Source organism: Salminus brasiliensis, chromosome 18 (assembly GCF_030463535.1).
Source record: "Salminus brasiliensis chromosome 18, fSalBra1.hap2, whole genome shotgun sequence".
In the NCBI taxonomy this organism is placed as follows: Eukaryota; Metazoa; Chordata; class Actinopteri; order Characiformes; family Bryconidae; genus Salminus; species Salminus brasiliensis.
In genome coordinates, this window is record NC_132895.1 from 19693636 (window position 1) to 19710253 (window position 16618).

General features: G+C 42.9%; 1 protein-coding gene across 1 annotated transcript; it reads right to left on the reverse strand.

Moving 5' to 3' along the window:
* Positions 1-10458: 10458 nt before the first annotated feature.
* adra2db (adrenergic, alpha-2D-, receptor b) lies at positions 10459-15616 on the reverse strand. The gene has a single exon (XM_072661727.1). The coding sequence runs from the start codon at positions 14961-14963 to the stop codon at positions 13749-13751; it is 1215 nt and encodes a 404-aa protein (XP_072517828.1). The 5' UTR covers positions 14964-15616; the 3' UTR covers positions 10459-13748.
* Between the last annotated feature and the right edge of the window lie 1002 nt (positions 15617-16618).

Genomic DNA, 16618 nt, shown 5'->3' on the forward strand with positions numbered 1-16618 from the left:
AATGGAAACAAATGTCAGAAGTTTCAAAAAAACTCTTGAACTTTTCTCAATCATCACCCAAGTTTCATAACGACAGAAAAAGTCTGGATGCTTGACTTTCGTGGATCTTAGAGAGGTGGGTCAACGTAGGCTCGAAGGGCTCTTGGTACAGATCGGCTTTTGACCATTGCCAGCAAGTGTGGAGGGGCTGGTCCATTCTTGGCTTTGTAGGCCAGCATCAGGGTTTTAAAAGTTTCCCTACAGTCCTACATTAGTATTAAGGAACTACACAGAATATGGCAGTCTGACTCTATTAATATTAAATTTTAAGAGTTTGGACTGGATTTACTGGCAGCCTCATGTGTACAGGTGTGCATGTTCATGTCATATTTCTCAAATCATCCACAAGACAGCACGGTCCCCCACAGACACACATTACACACTCCTTTTTCCAAATAGCACATTAAAGTAGAACAGGGCTTTGGAGACATTCTAGGCTGCTGTAAGAATCACATCTGCACTCCTGCAGTCTTAAACCACAAGGGTGGGCGTTGGGACAGGTCTGTCCACTTACACTTACCACAACATGTTCAGCAGTACTTGGATCTTGTTCAGTTCTTTCGACCATTTGAAGTACACTGCCAGCTTAAGAGATGAAGACGTCTTTGTTGTCAGCTTGAACCATTTCATTATGGTTCTCACAGAACTTCAGGAAGTTCCACCTAATCACAAAGAGTGACAGGAACAAGCTGAGCACCATTAAAATAGTTCTTTGAGCTCTAACGAGTGCAGCCTAAATAAAGTAGGGAGAAAAACACAAAGCCATGTACTGGCATAACTCCTAAGAGCATAATCATGTGCATATTGTAGTGCAGAGTCCTTTATTTGCAAACGCTTCACAGACTTGCAGTATTGCAGTTCTACTTTTCTTTGTTGTTTCTTTGTTAACTGATTTATTTATGTTGGATGTAGGCCTAAAGGGTTTGATTAATGAAGTTTTGGTTCTCTCTCAACTTTGTACCTCTTACAAATGTAAATAGCAGAAATGGTGGTCATTCTGGGGCCTAGTGAAAAAGGTTAAATGAGTTTTTAAACCTTAAAAAAAATCTAGGTTTAGACCATACCCACTTCCATTTCAAATCTGATTGCCTATGTGATATTTGAACAGTGTGGCACTGTATTACACCCTGGTTGGTACATTATTTTGAGCTATTTAAGTAGTTCAAGGTGAATAGCTTTCTGTCCGTCTAAAAGTTTCCATTTAAACAGAAGAACCCGAGTCTGACTTCTCGAGTTGTTTGTAGTTTGAAGATGCATGGAGATGACAGTGACCAAAAATAGGCAGGTTTTATTTGGGGGGAAAAAAACATGTGGAATTATAAATGCAGACAAGCTATAGGTGCTAAATTTAGGCATACATATGCAAGGGCTTTTTAACACACTGCAACAATCACAAGTCTTTGATACACAAGACAGCTCGTGATGTTTGATTGATGTTTGGGTGGCTTTTATAGATCATTTATTATCAAGTCCTGAAAGATGAAGGATACAGACTAAAATCTTAAAATCATTTAGCTACTTTAAATTGCACCCATTGCTGACATGGATGTGCAAATGCACACACACTCACAGCTTGTCTAGTCCCTGTAGATAAGTATTGCCAATAGCATAGGACTCTCTGGAGCATATAAACATAAACCTAGTGGCACCATGCTGCCTAATGCCAGGCGTGGGCTAGAGGGGTATAAAGCCCCCAGCATTGAGATGTAGAGCAGTGGAACTGTGTTCACTGGAATGATGGCGCTCCATCCAGACCTTTTGAGATGAGTTAAGTAGTTGAGGATACGTTGGGGTGGTGATCATCCATCTAACACTAACCTAGCTAAATGCAATCAAATCAAATTCACACAGCAATGCTTCAAAATTCAAGAAAGCCATCCCTGAACAGTTGAGACCGTTTCTCCAGCAGAAGCAGGATAACATCTTTTGTAAAACCCTTGATTTCAGAACAAACAGCGAATGAGCAGGTGTCCCAACACTTTTGTCCATATACTGTACTCGAGAAAGACCTCAGTCACATGTATTATTGATCTCTAAATGTCCATTTTTATGTCCATTTCAAGAGGCATTGACACTGTATCTACGGTCATTTTCACATTTTCCTGAGGAGCCCTTCACACTATTTTTTCCTGTTTAAGTGGGTCAACCAAGCTGACCCTTCAGCAGTCTATCTCTGACTTTTATCCAGGGAAGAGAAAAAAAGAATGGTCATTCTTCTGCTTTGAATGTATAGGTTGTTATCAGCCACTAAAGAGAGCCCAAGGCATGGCCTGTGAGGAAAGTATATGGCTTCTGAAGTCGCTGAACTAAGAGGAGGGTCAAACTGAGAGCACTGATAGGCGTTTCTATTAGCCTTCAGAAGATTGAGTTTCATGCTGATCTCATTTCAACCGTTTACATTTAAATATCCACAGCATACATTCTAATATGATATGAAAAAGGGGCAATTTTACTGAATAAACGGCTCTTTGCTTGGTCAAGAAGTACAGAGGATTACAGACATTTGCTCTACTTTGACATTTCATCCTTGCAATACATACAGCCTTAAAGGTGTCCTAGAATTGAAAACTGTATTTACATCGGTATGGTGAAATAATGGGTATTCGGTGCATGGAAGTGATATACTGTGAACATTAAGCCATGTTGTCTCCTCCATAATAAGAAAATTCAGTATAACCAAAACAGAGCAGTAAAACAAGCCAATTCCAAAAACCCAAAACTGTTATGTAACAGTCTTAACTCGTTATTTGTACGGCCCCAAAAAATTCACATACACCCCAGATGGTAGCAACAGCTATTTGAAAACTAAATTGTGGTAAACGCAATGTAGTAAAACATAATGGGCACTTTGGATAGATATGGTCTTGTTGATATCAAGGGCATAGGTTTGTCATTTAGTCAGTGGTGGGAGTATAAAAATGGTCCACAGGTGGAGGCCTGCTGGAAGTCAAGGCTTTTTGCATTTATGATGGACTTCTGACTGCAATTTCAGGCCATCTAGAGCCTTTATTTATAGATATGGAAGCAACACACTCAAACATGTCATCAAGTCTATTAATTTTTTCTTTTCGTGACACTGCCTCTCCATCTGCCTCTCCTCTGTCCGAGCTACTACACAGTCAGGCTGTTTCTGTCACCTGACAAGTGATGTATGAACAGTGAGCAGAAACATTTATAGCTTTGCTGAGTATTTCTATAACCACTATTGCTGGCTACACACAACTGACAATTTCTTTGACTTTCACTTTGGCTTGTTGTAAAGTCCAAGTGCAAGAATTTAAATATCGTAAAAAGAAGGTAATTCGTCATCATTTATTCAAAGAACTGAAGAGGTCATTTTATATTTATTACATGTAAAGTGACATATTGAACTTTTGAGCAGTATGGTATTATAGGTCTGAAATGTCATTTTGGAGTTTGAGAAAATTACTATTCAAACAGTATCAGCATTAAAAAAAACATGTAATAAATCTAAAAAAAATAGTGTTTACCTTTTTGATTTAAATTATGAACACAAATAAACTTTTTCATGACATTCTAATGGCTGCCTTTCTTTTTTTGGGAGCTATCCTGACTGAGCATTTCATTGAATTGACAAATTGCCAATTTGACACACTATCGCTAGGGTTGCCACCAGTTCTGTATAACAGCCTACAGATTATTCCTCATTTAAGAGTAAAATGCATGGCCCCCGTGACTGAATCAGTACAAGGCACACTTTTTGAGCACAAAACTGTTGGATGGTGTCTCTGACTCGGCCTACCTGCCCATTAAAGTGACAGAGCTTTGACGCGTCTTACAACCACAGCATCTCACACGCTACCAAGAAGTGGTAAAGTCAGTTCTGTTAGCAATGTGGGCGCATAACCAGACCTGTCAACTGTTTGCATACCAAATACAATATATAGACACTGATGGGTCATTGTATTTAAGTTTTTTGATTATGATTATTGCCAGGGATAGTTCAGTAGTCCAGAAAATGTATTTTCTAGGCACACAGGAGGCGGTTTCTGCGCATGCATGTTTTTACAAGTTCCGTCAGTCAGTCTGTGACTCACTCAGCCAAAAACTGCTTTTAATTTAAATAGTAAAATTAGACATTTTTATTTGGTATACACTATCAAGCCTTCTCCAAGCCCTGGAAGACTGATCCCTTCTGCCTTGTTGTTGCCTTTACTTTGAAAGTGTAATCAATACAACTCCAGCCCAGATTGAGAAGATTCAAAATGTCTGAGAGACTTCACACTTCAGGCACAAATACAGAAAATGCTTTTATATCAATTTGTTGGATGAAAAGCTTCATTTCTAAACCAATTTCTAAAACAGGCTAGTCGTCTTGAATTTCTCAGCATTGCCTGTACCTCATGATGCATTTGTCAAAGTCCTGTCTAAACCATTATCCTGGACCAAGGTTCGCAACATAATTGCGAGAAAGTGCTTTGTTTCCCTATTTGGCTGAATCATTCTGTAGAGGGCAGGGAGTGCAGGCTCCATTCCCCTCTCTCTGTGTGGCACAGCAGACAATGCTACTCCTCGTCAGATTAGTGTGTGTTGTTGCTGTAGCACACCCCCAGCTTCCCCCTGTCTGACCTCGTTCCATCTCTCGCAGGAAAAAAGCGGGGCATACATGCTCTCATCTGATCCTTCTCCCCCGTTCCCAGCACTTGTTCATGCTCTGCATGCACACCAGCTGCTTCTCTTTACATCCCATAGAGATCTCAGCGCTAATTTTACTCTGTCTTTGTTGTCATAGCCAGGGCTACAACCAACTGCAATTACTGGCTATTGAAACATTTATTAAGCCCTGTGTTGGTGTCTTAATGGGGAGAGCCGCAGACGGCAGCATTTAAAGTCAGGCCTCAAGGAGAAAACTTTCTTCCATTTTCGGGGAGGATTTGAGCAGTGGGCTACTAGGGGTGACAAAACCCTTCTATTAAAGTCTTTGAGGTGCTGCACCCTCTCCCACAAATGGTAGATACTTTCGTTGTTGTTAAGCAATTAGCAGCTATGTGAGCAAGGTAGGTATGAGGACCATGGACAGTGACAGTGGGGGACCAACCATCCTGTATTGCACCATATTAATCATGACTTGATGTTAACCACGCTTTGAGCCACTGATAAAGGACACATGCATTCCTGGACAAGCTGAGAGATACAGAAGTGTCAATGAAAGTGAAAGAAGCCTGGTGACTGAGGACTGAGGTTACGCAGATTTACACAGTTCTCACATTAGCATTAGCTTACGAGCCGGGAGTGGGAATGATAGAGGCACATTTTTTCCTATTACAAATCAGATAAGTAAACAGCTACAGTGGGAAAAAAATATTTAGTCAGTCACCAATTGTGCAAGTTCTCCCACTTAAAGAGATGAGAGAGGCCTGTAATTGACATCATAGGTAGACCTCAACTATGAGAGACAAAATGTGAAAAATCACATTGTCTGATTTTTAAAGAATTTATTTGCAAATGATGGTGGAAAATAAGTATTTGGTCAATAACAAAAGTTCATCTCAATACTTTGTTATATATCCTTTGTTGGCAATGACAGAGGTAAAATGTTTTCTGTAAGTCTTCACAAGGTTGGCACACACCATTGCTGGTATGTTGGCCCATTCCTTCATGCAGATCTCCTCTAGAGCAGTGATGTTTTGGGGCTGTCGGTGGGCAACACAGACTTTCAACTCCCTACAAAAGTTTTCTATGGGGTTGAGATCTGGAGACTGGCTAGGCCACTCCAGGACCTTGAAATGCTTCTTACGAAGCCACTCCTTTGTTGCCCTGGCAGTGTGCTTGGGATCATTGTCATGCTGAAAGACCCAGCCATGTTTCATTTTCAATGCTGTTGCTTATGGAAGGATTTTTTTCAATTGCTGATGGAAGGAGGTTTGCACTCACAATCTCACAATACATGGCCCCATTCATTCTTTCATGTGCACGGACCAGTCGTCCTAGTCCCTTTGCAGAGAAACAGCCCCAAAGCATGATGTTGCCACCCCCATGCTTCACAGTTGGTATGGTGTTCTTTGAATGCAACTCAGCATTCACTCTCCTCCAAACAAAACAAGTTGTGTTTGTACCAAACAGTTCTACTTTGGTTTCATCTGACCATAAGACATTCTCCCAATACTCTTCCGGAACATCCAAATGCTCTCTAGCAATCTTCAGACGCGCCCGGATATGTACTGGCTTAAGCAGGGGAACACGTCTGGCACTGCAAGATCTGAGTCCCTGGCGGCGTAGTGTGTTACTGACGGTAGCCTTTGTAACGTTGGTCCCAGCTTTCTGCAGGTCATTCACTAGGTCCCCCTGTGTGGTTCTGGGATTTTTGCTCACCGTTCTTGTGATCATTTTGACCCCACGGGCTGAGATCTTGCGTGGAGCCCCTGATCGAGGGAGATTAGCAGTGGTCTGGTAGGTCTTCCATTTTCTGATTATTGCTCCCACAGTAGAGTTCTTCACACCAAGCTGCTTGCTTATTGCAGATTCAGTCTTCCCAGCCTGGTGCAGGTCTACAATTTTGTTTCTGGTGTCCTGCGACAGCTCTTTGGTCTTCACCATAGTGGAGTTTGGAGTGTGACTGTTTGAGGTTGTGGGCAGGAGTCTTTTATACTGTTAACGAGTTCAAACAGGTGCCATTAATACAGGTAATGAGTGGAGGACAGAGAAGCCTCTTAAAGAAGAAGTTACAGGTCTGTGACAGCCAGAAATCTTGCTTGTTTGTAGGTGACCAAATACTTATTTTCCACCATTATTTACAGGCCTCTCTCATCTTTTTAAGTGGGAGAACTTGCACAATTGGTGATTGACTAAATACTTTTTTTTCCACACTGTAAGTAATTTTAAGCCTGCTTTATCATTTGGAGGTATGAAATGCTATATGATGGCACTTTAAATTAAGAACTGTAACCTATGCCTTTGCTTTATTATTCAACTGTGAAGACATCAATTCATTAAGCTTAAGATTAAACACACTTTGCTGCCATTGCACAGCCGTACACTGGAATTCAACCTGCACATTTAACTCATCTGTGGCAGTGAACACACATATTCACACTAGTGATTAACCCCTTAAAACCCATATGGGCTGCTGATGGGTCACAAGTGTTATTACAAACTTCTATTACCAAATAAAGAAGTCCCTGTAGTTACTGAGCAATATGCCTCAGTAAGTAATAAGCCTTTCAGCATTAAGGGGTTAAGGAAGCAAGAACAGTGCCCAGGGACCAATATGGGGTTATGTGCCTTGCTCAAGGGTACCTCAGCCATGGATTCTGGTCCTAGGGATCAAACCAGCAATGTTCCAGTCGCCAGCCTACTCCTCTAACCTATACAACCTTCACAGCAAGTTACATAACGACATGAAATACATTTGCATTCATTTACATTCTAAATCAGTGGGTTAAAGCCAGGTTTTCTGGCTTGTTTCCAGTCTGTTTGGATGTCAAAATGACAAAAGTACCTAAAAGAGAGAGATTTTTTTTCCTTCTTCTTTCCACAAACAAAACTGTGTAGAATAACTCAACATATCAAGTTTAACCCATAATAAAATCAATAATAAAAATTCCACTTTAATAATTACAGAAACACGTTGATTAAAACTTGATTTATTAAAATCGACTTAACACAAGATTTCTCTCTCACTTGTTTAAATGAGTGTTAATCTTAAAGAGCTGCAACAACATTTCCTGCCAACTGCGTGAGATTCCTGTCTGTTCATCACTTTTACTCTGTAAACCGTTGTTGCACGTGCTGTTGTTATGGAAGGGTCTTTTGTACGGATAAACGTGCGCCCATAATGCAGCATACGCGGCACACGTGGGATGAGATTTCACATAGACTCTCTATCTCTGAATCCCTCCTGCCTCATTCCCTTTGAAGTGACTCTGAGCCTGGTGGAGGCGATGCAGCCGGTCTCCAAAGCCGATTTCCGAGATGGAGCTTCCACTGAATAGGTTTTCACACAGGAGGGTGGGTTGTATTTGCTATTTACTTTATTCCATGCCTGTCGCATCTTGTGGGGGCAGAGCTATTCCTGCAAGAGATAAGCAGGACATTTTACAGTGATGTGTGATTTAACTGATTCATTAGCTGCATTATGTTCTGTTCACATCTTTTTTTTCCTCCAGCAGTGTAATATGGCAGGATTTAATCAGTTAAAAATGACTGGTCACCACAGAAATGAGTTTAGTTTGGGAATTGTGTGCAGAAGCTGGGATATGAATTCATTTCATTCACTCCACCCCCCTCAGGGCTGTACAGATTAAATGGGCTGCTCCCTGGTTCAAGGCAAGAATACCCACCCACCCATTGCTCTCTTCTTACTAAAAGGTTTTGTGTGTACCCATTTTTTTTATCTGAGGTGAGAAAAGCAGTCACTGGTTGATTGGGCCCTAGTTTTTGACAGCCCTTGTGATACATCTTTTATGGTTAGACTGGGTTGGGCTCATGAACAGACGCCTTTATGATGAAATCGAAGCACTGAAGCTCAGGAGTCAGGAAAGGGTTTAAGGCCGACATGATGTGTGCAACTTCACACTGATTTGCATTTCTTATTTTATAAGTCAATGGAGAATTCACATTCAGCCCTATTATACATGAAGAGGTCACATGTAATCTCACACATCACCCTAATAGCAGCTTTATAGAGCCCTTCATTTATTTGTCAGTCTTGCATGAAGGCATCAAATATTACATGGGATGAGTTGTGGAAAATAGTCAGACTTTTGTTTGACTGTTTGACAGACTGTGTTTCCCGGAAGCATCTTAGCACAAAGGTGATTCTTGAAGGTGCTCTGAAATGGAAAGCTGTGTTTTTATCCTGGCATAGTTGAATAATGAGAGTTCAGTACATAAAACCGACATACCCTGAACCTCAAACACTGTCGTCTCTTCATTGAAAAGAAAATCCAGCATAACCAAAACAGAGCTGTGAAACAGCCAAATTCCAAAAACTGTTGCCAGCCCACTAAAGCTGCAGAATAGTAAACCACAGCGGTGACTTTGAGAGTATATGGTGTTGCTGATGCTTTTATTTCATTTTTGGAGACAGTATTTGCTGTGGTCGTGCATCAGTAACACTTGAGATCAGCACATCAGACCACCAGACTCTGCACGTTCAAGGAATACAGGTTTCAACACAAACTAGGCCTTCTGACCGTGGCTTTACCTCTGCCAGTGTCCCCAGACAGGGAGCTGAAAAGCGGAGTGCGATGAATCCAGAAATCAGAAAATGAGCAGGTATCCATGCTAGGATAAATGCTAACCCTAGCTGACTGGCTTTACCATTTCTTCAGTTACTGAACCGCACCACGCCGGGAGGACAGCAACAATATCCAGTAAGACTTGGAAATAATTGCTATGTTCTTGTTCACAGTGCTAAAGACAAAGCTATGGTAAACTAGGCTATGAAGCAGCCAATCAGAGCAGAGCTCATCAAGTTATTCATGAGTCCACCACAAAAGGACAATCACCAACTCATAAGGCTGTAAATGGCGCTATAAAACTGCCCCCCCCCCCCAAAAAAAAAAAAAAAAAAAGTTACATACCTAATACTGAGCAAATACTGAATAAATGAATTCTATGGCACCTTTAGGATTATCTCACCAGTTAACACCAAGATGCTTTTGGGAAACTGGGCATTGGTCATGATGGTACAGCAGATCAAAAATGTTTACAAATCAAATGCATTAATACACATGAAAGCCAAATGCTACAGATCACTAACCCATTAATGTCCATATCTTAAATTTGACAAGTCTATTTAATGCATTTTGTTTCGCTGGGTTGCCTGAGCACAATTCTGAAGGCAAATGAATTAAGCCATATGACTAAAAGGTTTTGGTAACATTCTTTGCCACAATGCTCTGACCTTTGTTCAAGTGAAACATGATGAGGATTTTTAACATTTAAAAGATATTGTGGCTTGCATTGTGAGTAAAAATATTTAAATTACACTAATAAAAAAAAAATAATAAACTGGAAGGTAATCCAAGTTTTGGTTATACAAAAATTCACCACATACACCTCTCACTCATTTTTTTTTTTTTTTTTTTTGGGGGGGGGGGGGGGGGGAGTGGACATGAATGGGTTAAGCTTTATTTTTTATGTGCAGCCATGCAAGCAAGGTGCGAGGACCATGGACAGCAACACTCTTAGACCAGCCAACCTGGGCAGGAAAGCACTGATAGTAATTAACCCCTTTAACTCATTTCATTACTTTCTTAGAAACTAAAAAATTCACAGCAGCTTCAGAATAGAAAAAGTCTTAAGATTAATAATTGTGTAATAATACGCCCGGGGAGTAAGGGGTTAACATCAATAATAGTTCTACAGACCTGCACAGGAAATTGTATGGTAAATGAAGGAGGCCATCATTTCTTTTCATCATAAAGGAATAGAAAAGTGCCCAGGACACCCCAAGAAATCAGCATAGCTATTTATAGAAGAGAATGTGGAAATATTTAATGAGCATTAGTCAATAAAAATCACTGAACATGTTCTTCTAGCTGTCTCTCCGGAGTCTTGCCATTTGGAGTTAAATCCTATTGTGCAATGCCGTGCATAATCCACTATACCCACAATAAGGGATTTGTAGCTGTCCATTTTGTGTTCATTCAAAGAAACATAACTGTATAGTCTCAGTAATTACCTAAAATGACAATTTTCAGATTCTCATTTGCCAAATGGCGCCGAATTGAATCGACTGTATTTGTGCGCCGAAATAGTGCAGCTATTGGGTTGGTATTTTTCACAGTACTGATGCAAACACACCATTCACAGCATTTAAATGAGGTTGTTTATAATTCTTATTGTTGGTTCTTGGATTCTATCAATGACATTTAGGAGGACATTGTGTCCCCCAAGTCCCTTTCTTCTGAAAAACACTGCAGAAAAGCCAGGGCTGCCGTTGTCTTTGCTTTTTCTTTTTTTTTTTTATTAATTGTGCCTTTATCAACACGACAGATGTGTTGGAAAACTAATTACGGTGCACGTGTTTGATCTAGATTCTTTTTTCTGACCCATATCCATTTAAACATTAGATAGCATGAATAATACATGTTTAATTACCAGAAAGGCATTCTGCTGGGCAGTGCAGCCATCAATCCCTCCTTCACCTGCATTTAACTCAAGTGTTTCTATTACTATTTACTGTGAAGTAGTATTTAGCTGTCTGTGTTCAGAATTCAGTACGTAGTATTCAGTACTCAATACGCAGTACTAAATATTACCTAAAGGTAGAGATATACTTTTAAGTCTATTTACTCGTAACACGAGTTTTCGTGTCCATTAACACTAAGTCAGAATTTTCGCCAAGATTTAATGCTATTCACTTTTGTTGCATTACTTTGATAATGGGTCATAATGGCAACCAATATTTGAGCTTCCACCACCCAAAGCTACCAGATAATCAATCAGCTCCACAAATTCACCCAATGCATTGTTTTTAGAGAGTTTGGAGACTTTGTGACCTCTGCAAGCTTCACACTGGGTCTTCTCAGCCACCGTATAAAACCCCTTCTCTATTTATGCGTATCTCTGCTGAAGTATAAATCGGCCTTAAGCCATACGACTGTATATTTGCTATTCAGTGTTTAGTACTCAGTACCCAAGACCCAAAGAACTTCAGGACTCAGTGGGCCTGCACTGATAACATTATTAAATAACTTTGAAAAAAATAACCACAGTAAATAAATGATTCAAAATATAAATAACTGTGGCTGTTCTCATCTGATTTATTTATTATTAGGGCTCTAAAAATGACCAGACAAATCACTGATGAGGGATGGATCAGCAGTCGATACTACTCCTCCTTCTACTGTTAAATAATAATAATAAGAAAAATCATAATAATAATAAAAGCAACATTTTTGATCGCGAATATGAGGCTCAGTTACAGTGAGGTACAGTAGTAATGTTGAAGGTGAAGCTTTATATTTTTGGAATAACAGAATGTAATAAATATGTAGGTCAACAGAAATGATGGCTGCTGTAATCTTTAATTTAGTAATCAAGATGGGAATTCTGTTTTTACATTATTGAGATGTAATAGCTTGCTCTAACTTTGACTATATTTGTGTAAAATTTACTTTGTCATTGTTGTGACATTAGTTTTTCATATATAAAAAAGTTCTACCTCTAGAATATTGCTGCCTTGAAGCTCAACAGTGGTCTTTTGGACTTTATACTTCATGGCTGACTTTCTTGCTATGCCAGTGCATCTGTGGTCACTTTGGCAACATGTGGTCTCCCTCAGGAAATATCTGAGGAATAAAACTGACCGACAGGTTCTAATTTCCCTTTGTCAAAGTAAACAACACGGTCAGAATACACTAACCAAGATCAGACAGGACTGTCATGTAAGAGAAGGAAAATGAGGGTTTAACGGTGTTTGAGAGGCCTGGTGAGGTCTGAGGTCTGTCCCAGACAGCTGGTGTCGTCCTACACCTCATTGATAAAATTTAATGAAGAAATTGGGCTCTAAAATAATCAGTGGAACTCCATGGGGTGGAATCCCAGGCGTTCTAGTGTTTAGCCTGATATGTGAGAGCTGAGACGTACCGTCACTCATTTCTTTTCTTCTAAGACCTGGAACTGTTTAGTCTGATGTCTGAAATTACCCACTGAAACGTAACCAGGCTACTAAAAGACTGTCCCCACCAAAACATCTTCATTTGTAGGTTTTGTAGCTGTGTGTGCCCCTCAGTACTGCAACCAAACCCTATGGCGATCACAGTTCCAGAAGATGGAGACGCTAATATGCTAGCTAGCAGCTTGCCACTCTGTGCTGTAAGTAATGCTAATGTGTGTTTAGATGCATGGTGTGTTACGGTCAAGTGGTCATGTGTGCTCGTCAGACTTCTTATCAAACATACAGCGATGCGAACAGACCGATTTCTCACTATCACATCATGCTAACATTAACTCCGGTACTCTATAGCTAGCGAACTACATTTCCCACAATGCCGTGTCTGCAATTGCTTCGGCGTGCGGTTTCCCAAGCGGCCTTTGCAGCCGAAAGGAGTCATAGTGAGTTGACCGTAGCTAAGCGTACAGCTCAGCCTGCAGTACTAGCATCTTAGTAGCATGGTTACGTTTCAGGTGTGATAGGGTAGGTCCAGGTAGGTCCGAAACGCAATGCTGCGGCCTGTAAGTGCACACTGTACCATATAGATGCCTCTTTTGTGCTGCAAAACCTGGTATGTTAAGTGTTAAGTGGGTTATCAGTTCACCCAACCTGTCAAAAGGTTACGTTTTTGCACAGCTGCATTGCTTTGGCTTATGTGACCATTAAACAATTAAACAAAAAATGGAAAGTGATGGAAAATGAGTTTTTACCTTAACATGACTTGGGACTGTCATCACCGTAACCTTTTCGTTAACCATCACAAGGCACAGGCCTAGTATTTCAAATCTCGGATAATCTAGTATAAGGAGCTCACTGTTCAGTACTCATCACTCAATAATAAGTAGGCCTGTTTAGCCTTTACTCCCCCTGTATTCAGTACTCTTGGGTTTTCAGCATTCTGAAATCATGGTGTTTAATTTCTTTCCAGACGTGTAAACAGTAATAAATATTTTGGAGAAAGAACCACAAACACATAGTATTTACACACTCTCTCTCTATCACTCTCTCTCTCACTCTCTCTCTCTCTCTCTCTCTCAGGTAAACACGAGTCCTGTCCCAGGCTTCGGATGAAAGCCGGCCACACTCAGCTGCTTGAGGCGCTGTGGCACATGATCTTCTTGAAGGCCTTCCTGAAGTCCCTGTTGAAGATGGTGTAGATGATGGGGTTGACCGAGCTGTTGCAGTAGCCGATCCAGAAGAAGAGGTTGAAGAGCGCGTCCGGGATGGTGCAGCTCTCCCTGCAGATGGCGTGCAGGCTGTAGGTGAAAAAGAAGGGGAACCAGCAGAGCACGAACACCCCCATCACCACGGCCAGCACGAAGGTGAAGCGCTTCTCGCGCATCTGCGCCACGCGGCTCTTGGACAGCGCCGGCCTGCGAGCGCTCGCCTCCTCCAGCGCCAAGCCCGCCGCGCGGCTGCACGCCCAGGGCACGCGCTCGGGACGCGCACCGCTCGCGCCACCATCCCGCGCGCTGTCGGACACGCAGCTCTCCTCCAGGTCGATGTCGTCGAGTTCGCCGCGGCGCCTCTCGCAGGTGGTCTCGCCTCCGCTCCCGCTCCCGTTACCGGCGCCCGTGCCGGTGCCGTTGGCGCCGCTCCTTCGCGGGAGCCACGTCTCGGAGCGCGAGATGGCGCGCGGCGCGCTGCTCTTGGCTGCGAAGACGGCGGCCGCGCGCTGCTTGGCCACGCGGTAGATCCTGCAGTACACGGCCACCATGATGAGGCCCGGGCCGAAGAATGAGACGGCGCACGAGGACAGGATGTACCACGTGTCGTTGTTGAGCGAGCACACCTGCTCGTCGTGCTCGGTGAGCACGAGCGGCGGGAAGGAGACGAGCGCGGCCACGAACCACGCGGTGGCGATCATGGCCTTGACGCGGCGCGGCGTTCGCCTCGCGTTGTAGCGCGCCGCCTCCGTCACGGCCCAGTAGCGGTCCAGGCTGATGGCGCACAGGTGCGCGATGGACGCCGTGCAGAAGAGCACGTCCAGCGCCAGGTAGAGCGCGCACCACGTGCTGCCGAAGTACCAGTAGCCCATCACCTCGTTGGCCAGGGAGAACGGGATGACCAGCGTGGCCACCAGGATGTCGGCGGACGCCAGCGACACGAGGAACAGGTGCTGGGGCGCGCGTAGAGCGCGGCTCGTCTGCACGGCGGCCACCACCAGCGCGTTGCCCACCACGGTCACGAGGATGACGAGCGCCACGGCCAAGATGATGAGCGCGGACACGCAGCGCGAGTGGGGGGCGGCGCGCGGCGCGCTCGTGCCGTTCGGCTCCGCCAGCGCGGGCTCCGCCATCCCAGTGTCCGCTCAAGCATAAGGGTTAATCCAAGCGGTCAGCGTGGTCACCGTGTAGGAATGTGTGTGTGTGTTTAGTGTTGATTTCCAGCCAAGAGTGCGCATTGCTTTGATTTGCCTGAGCATGTGTGTGTGTGTGTGTGTGTGTGTTCAGGAATGATTCCAGACCAAGTGCGTGCGTGTGTGTGTGTGTGTGTGTGTGTGTGTCCAGCCTCGAATTTCTCTTAAGAACGTGGGTTAGGAATGATCTCTTTCCAGGAGCGCAGTGTACAGGACTGAGGTCTGGTCAGGCTGCTTATGGATCATTTTCCATCAGGTGTGCATGTATTCAGGAACGGTCTGCGTCCATGCGCGCGCGTCCAGCGGTGATATCCTCCGGACAGAGTGCGCTCAGGGGCGCGCGTTTGGTGGGGTCCGTTCCGTTGTCTCTGTCGTCCTTTGCGCGCCTGGCTGCAGGGAAAAAGGGTGTCCAGTCATGCCCGGCCATTCTGACCTGAGAGAAGTGTGTGTGTGTGTGTGTGTGTGTGTGTGGAGAGAGAGAGGGAGAGAGAGAGGTTAATTATCTTGGTGAAGCGGCGAGAGCAGAGGAGGAAGCGGGCGCTCCGGCTCGGCGCGAGCTGCTGCTTCTGGCTGCGCGCGGCTCCCAGTTTCGCTTAAGGAATGTGGGAGTGTTGGAGTGGGTCTGTCATCTTAGGTTATACGCTCATCTGTGTGTGTGTGAGAGAGAGAGAAAGAGAGAGAGGGAGGGGGAGTGAGAGAGAGAGAGAGAGAGAGAGAGAGAGAGAGAAACTGACAGAGAGAGGATGGGGAAGCAAAAAAGGGGCGTGTCTCTTAATTCTGCGCTTAAAAGCAGCCTTAAAGTAGAACATAAAAGCTGCACACGTGACCTACATGCATAGATTATTATTTATTGGCGCTTTATCAGTTACTTTATCAGTACAGCAGACGCGCAAGGAGCTGAACCTTTCTGCATGAAAGTTTCTGGTTGCAGTACTTGCTGTTGACTGCACACAATCCAATGAAAAAAACATGTATCTCCATTTTTGTCCATTTTCAGTTTTCTCTATCGTTTGAACTCTGTAGCTGCTCTGTACACCATGCAAGTAATTCTAATGTAATTCTGGATGAATGGACCAATAGAAATGCTCTAAATTGTCTGAAATAAACTCTTGACATCGACCCTCCATTCAAAGTTAAGCACATTTTTACCTTCTCCTGTAAAGTCACCTTGTCTCACTGCATCCTTAAACCCCCTAGAAGTCCTGTTAATAAATGTTAATAACATTTGTCATTTACAAATGTAATTAGATATAATTATATATTGGATTAACAAAAAAACATGATGCACCTCTGAATTATTTATATTATTTTTGATATAAAATACAGGAGAAATGTCCCTAACTTAAATAACTGCCCTACACACTAACACACTAAGGAATTTACTACACACCTAGTCTTAATCCTAACATTAGCCTTCTAACCCGTTTTCTTTAGAAACAGAAAGTGATGAAGCGTTGCTATGCCAACATAGGTCACTGCAAGTTCTCCTGTTGCTGTTGCCTCATTATCCACCATTTCTTTCTAATAATTGTTCCAGACTGTTTATGAGTGTGTTTTGGACACTTTTGCATCTGCATACTCAAAAACTAGTTAGT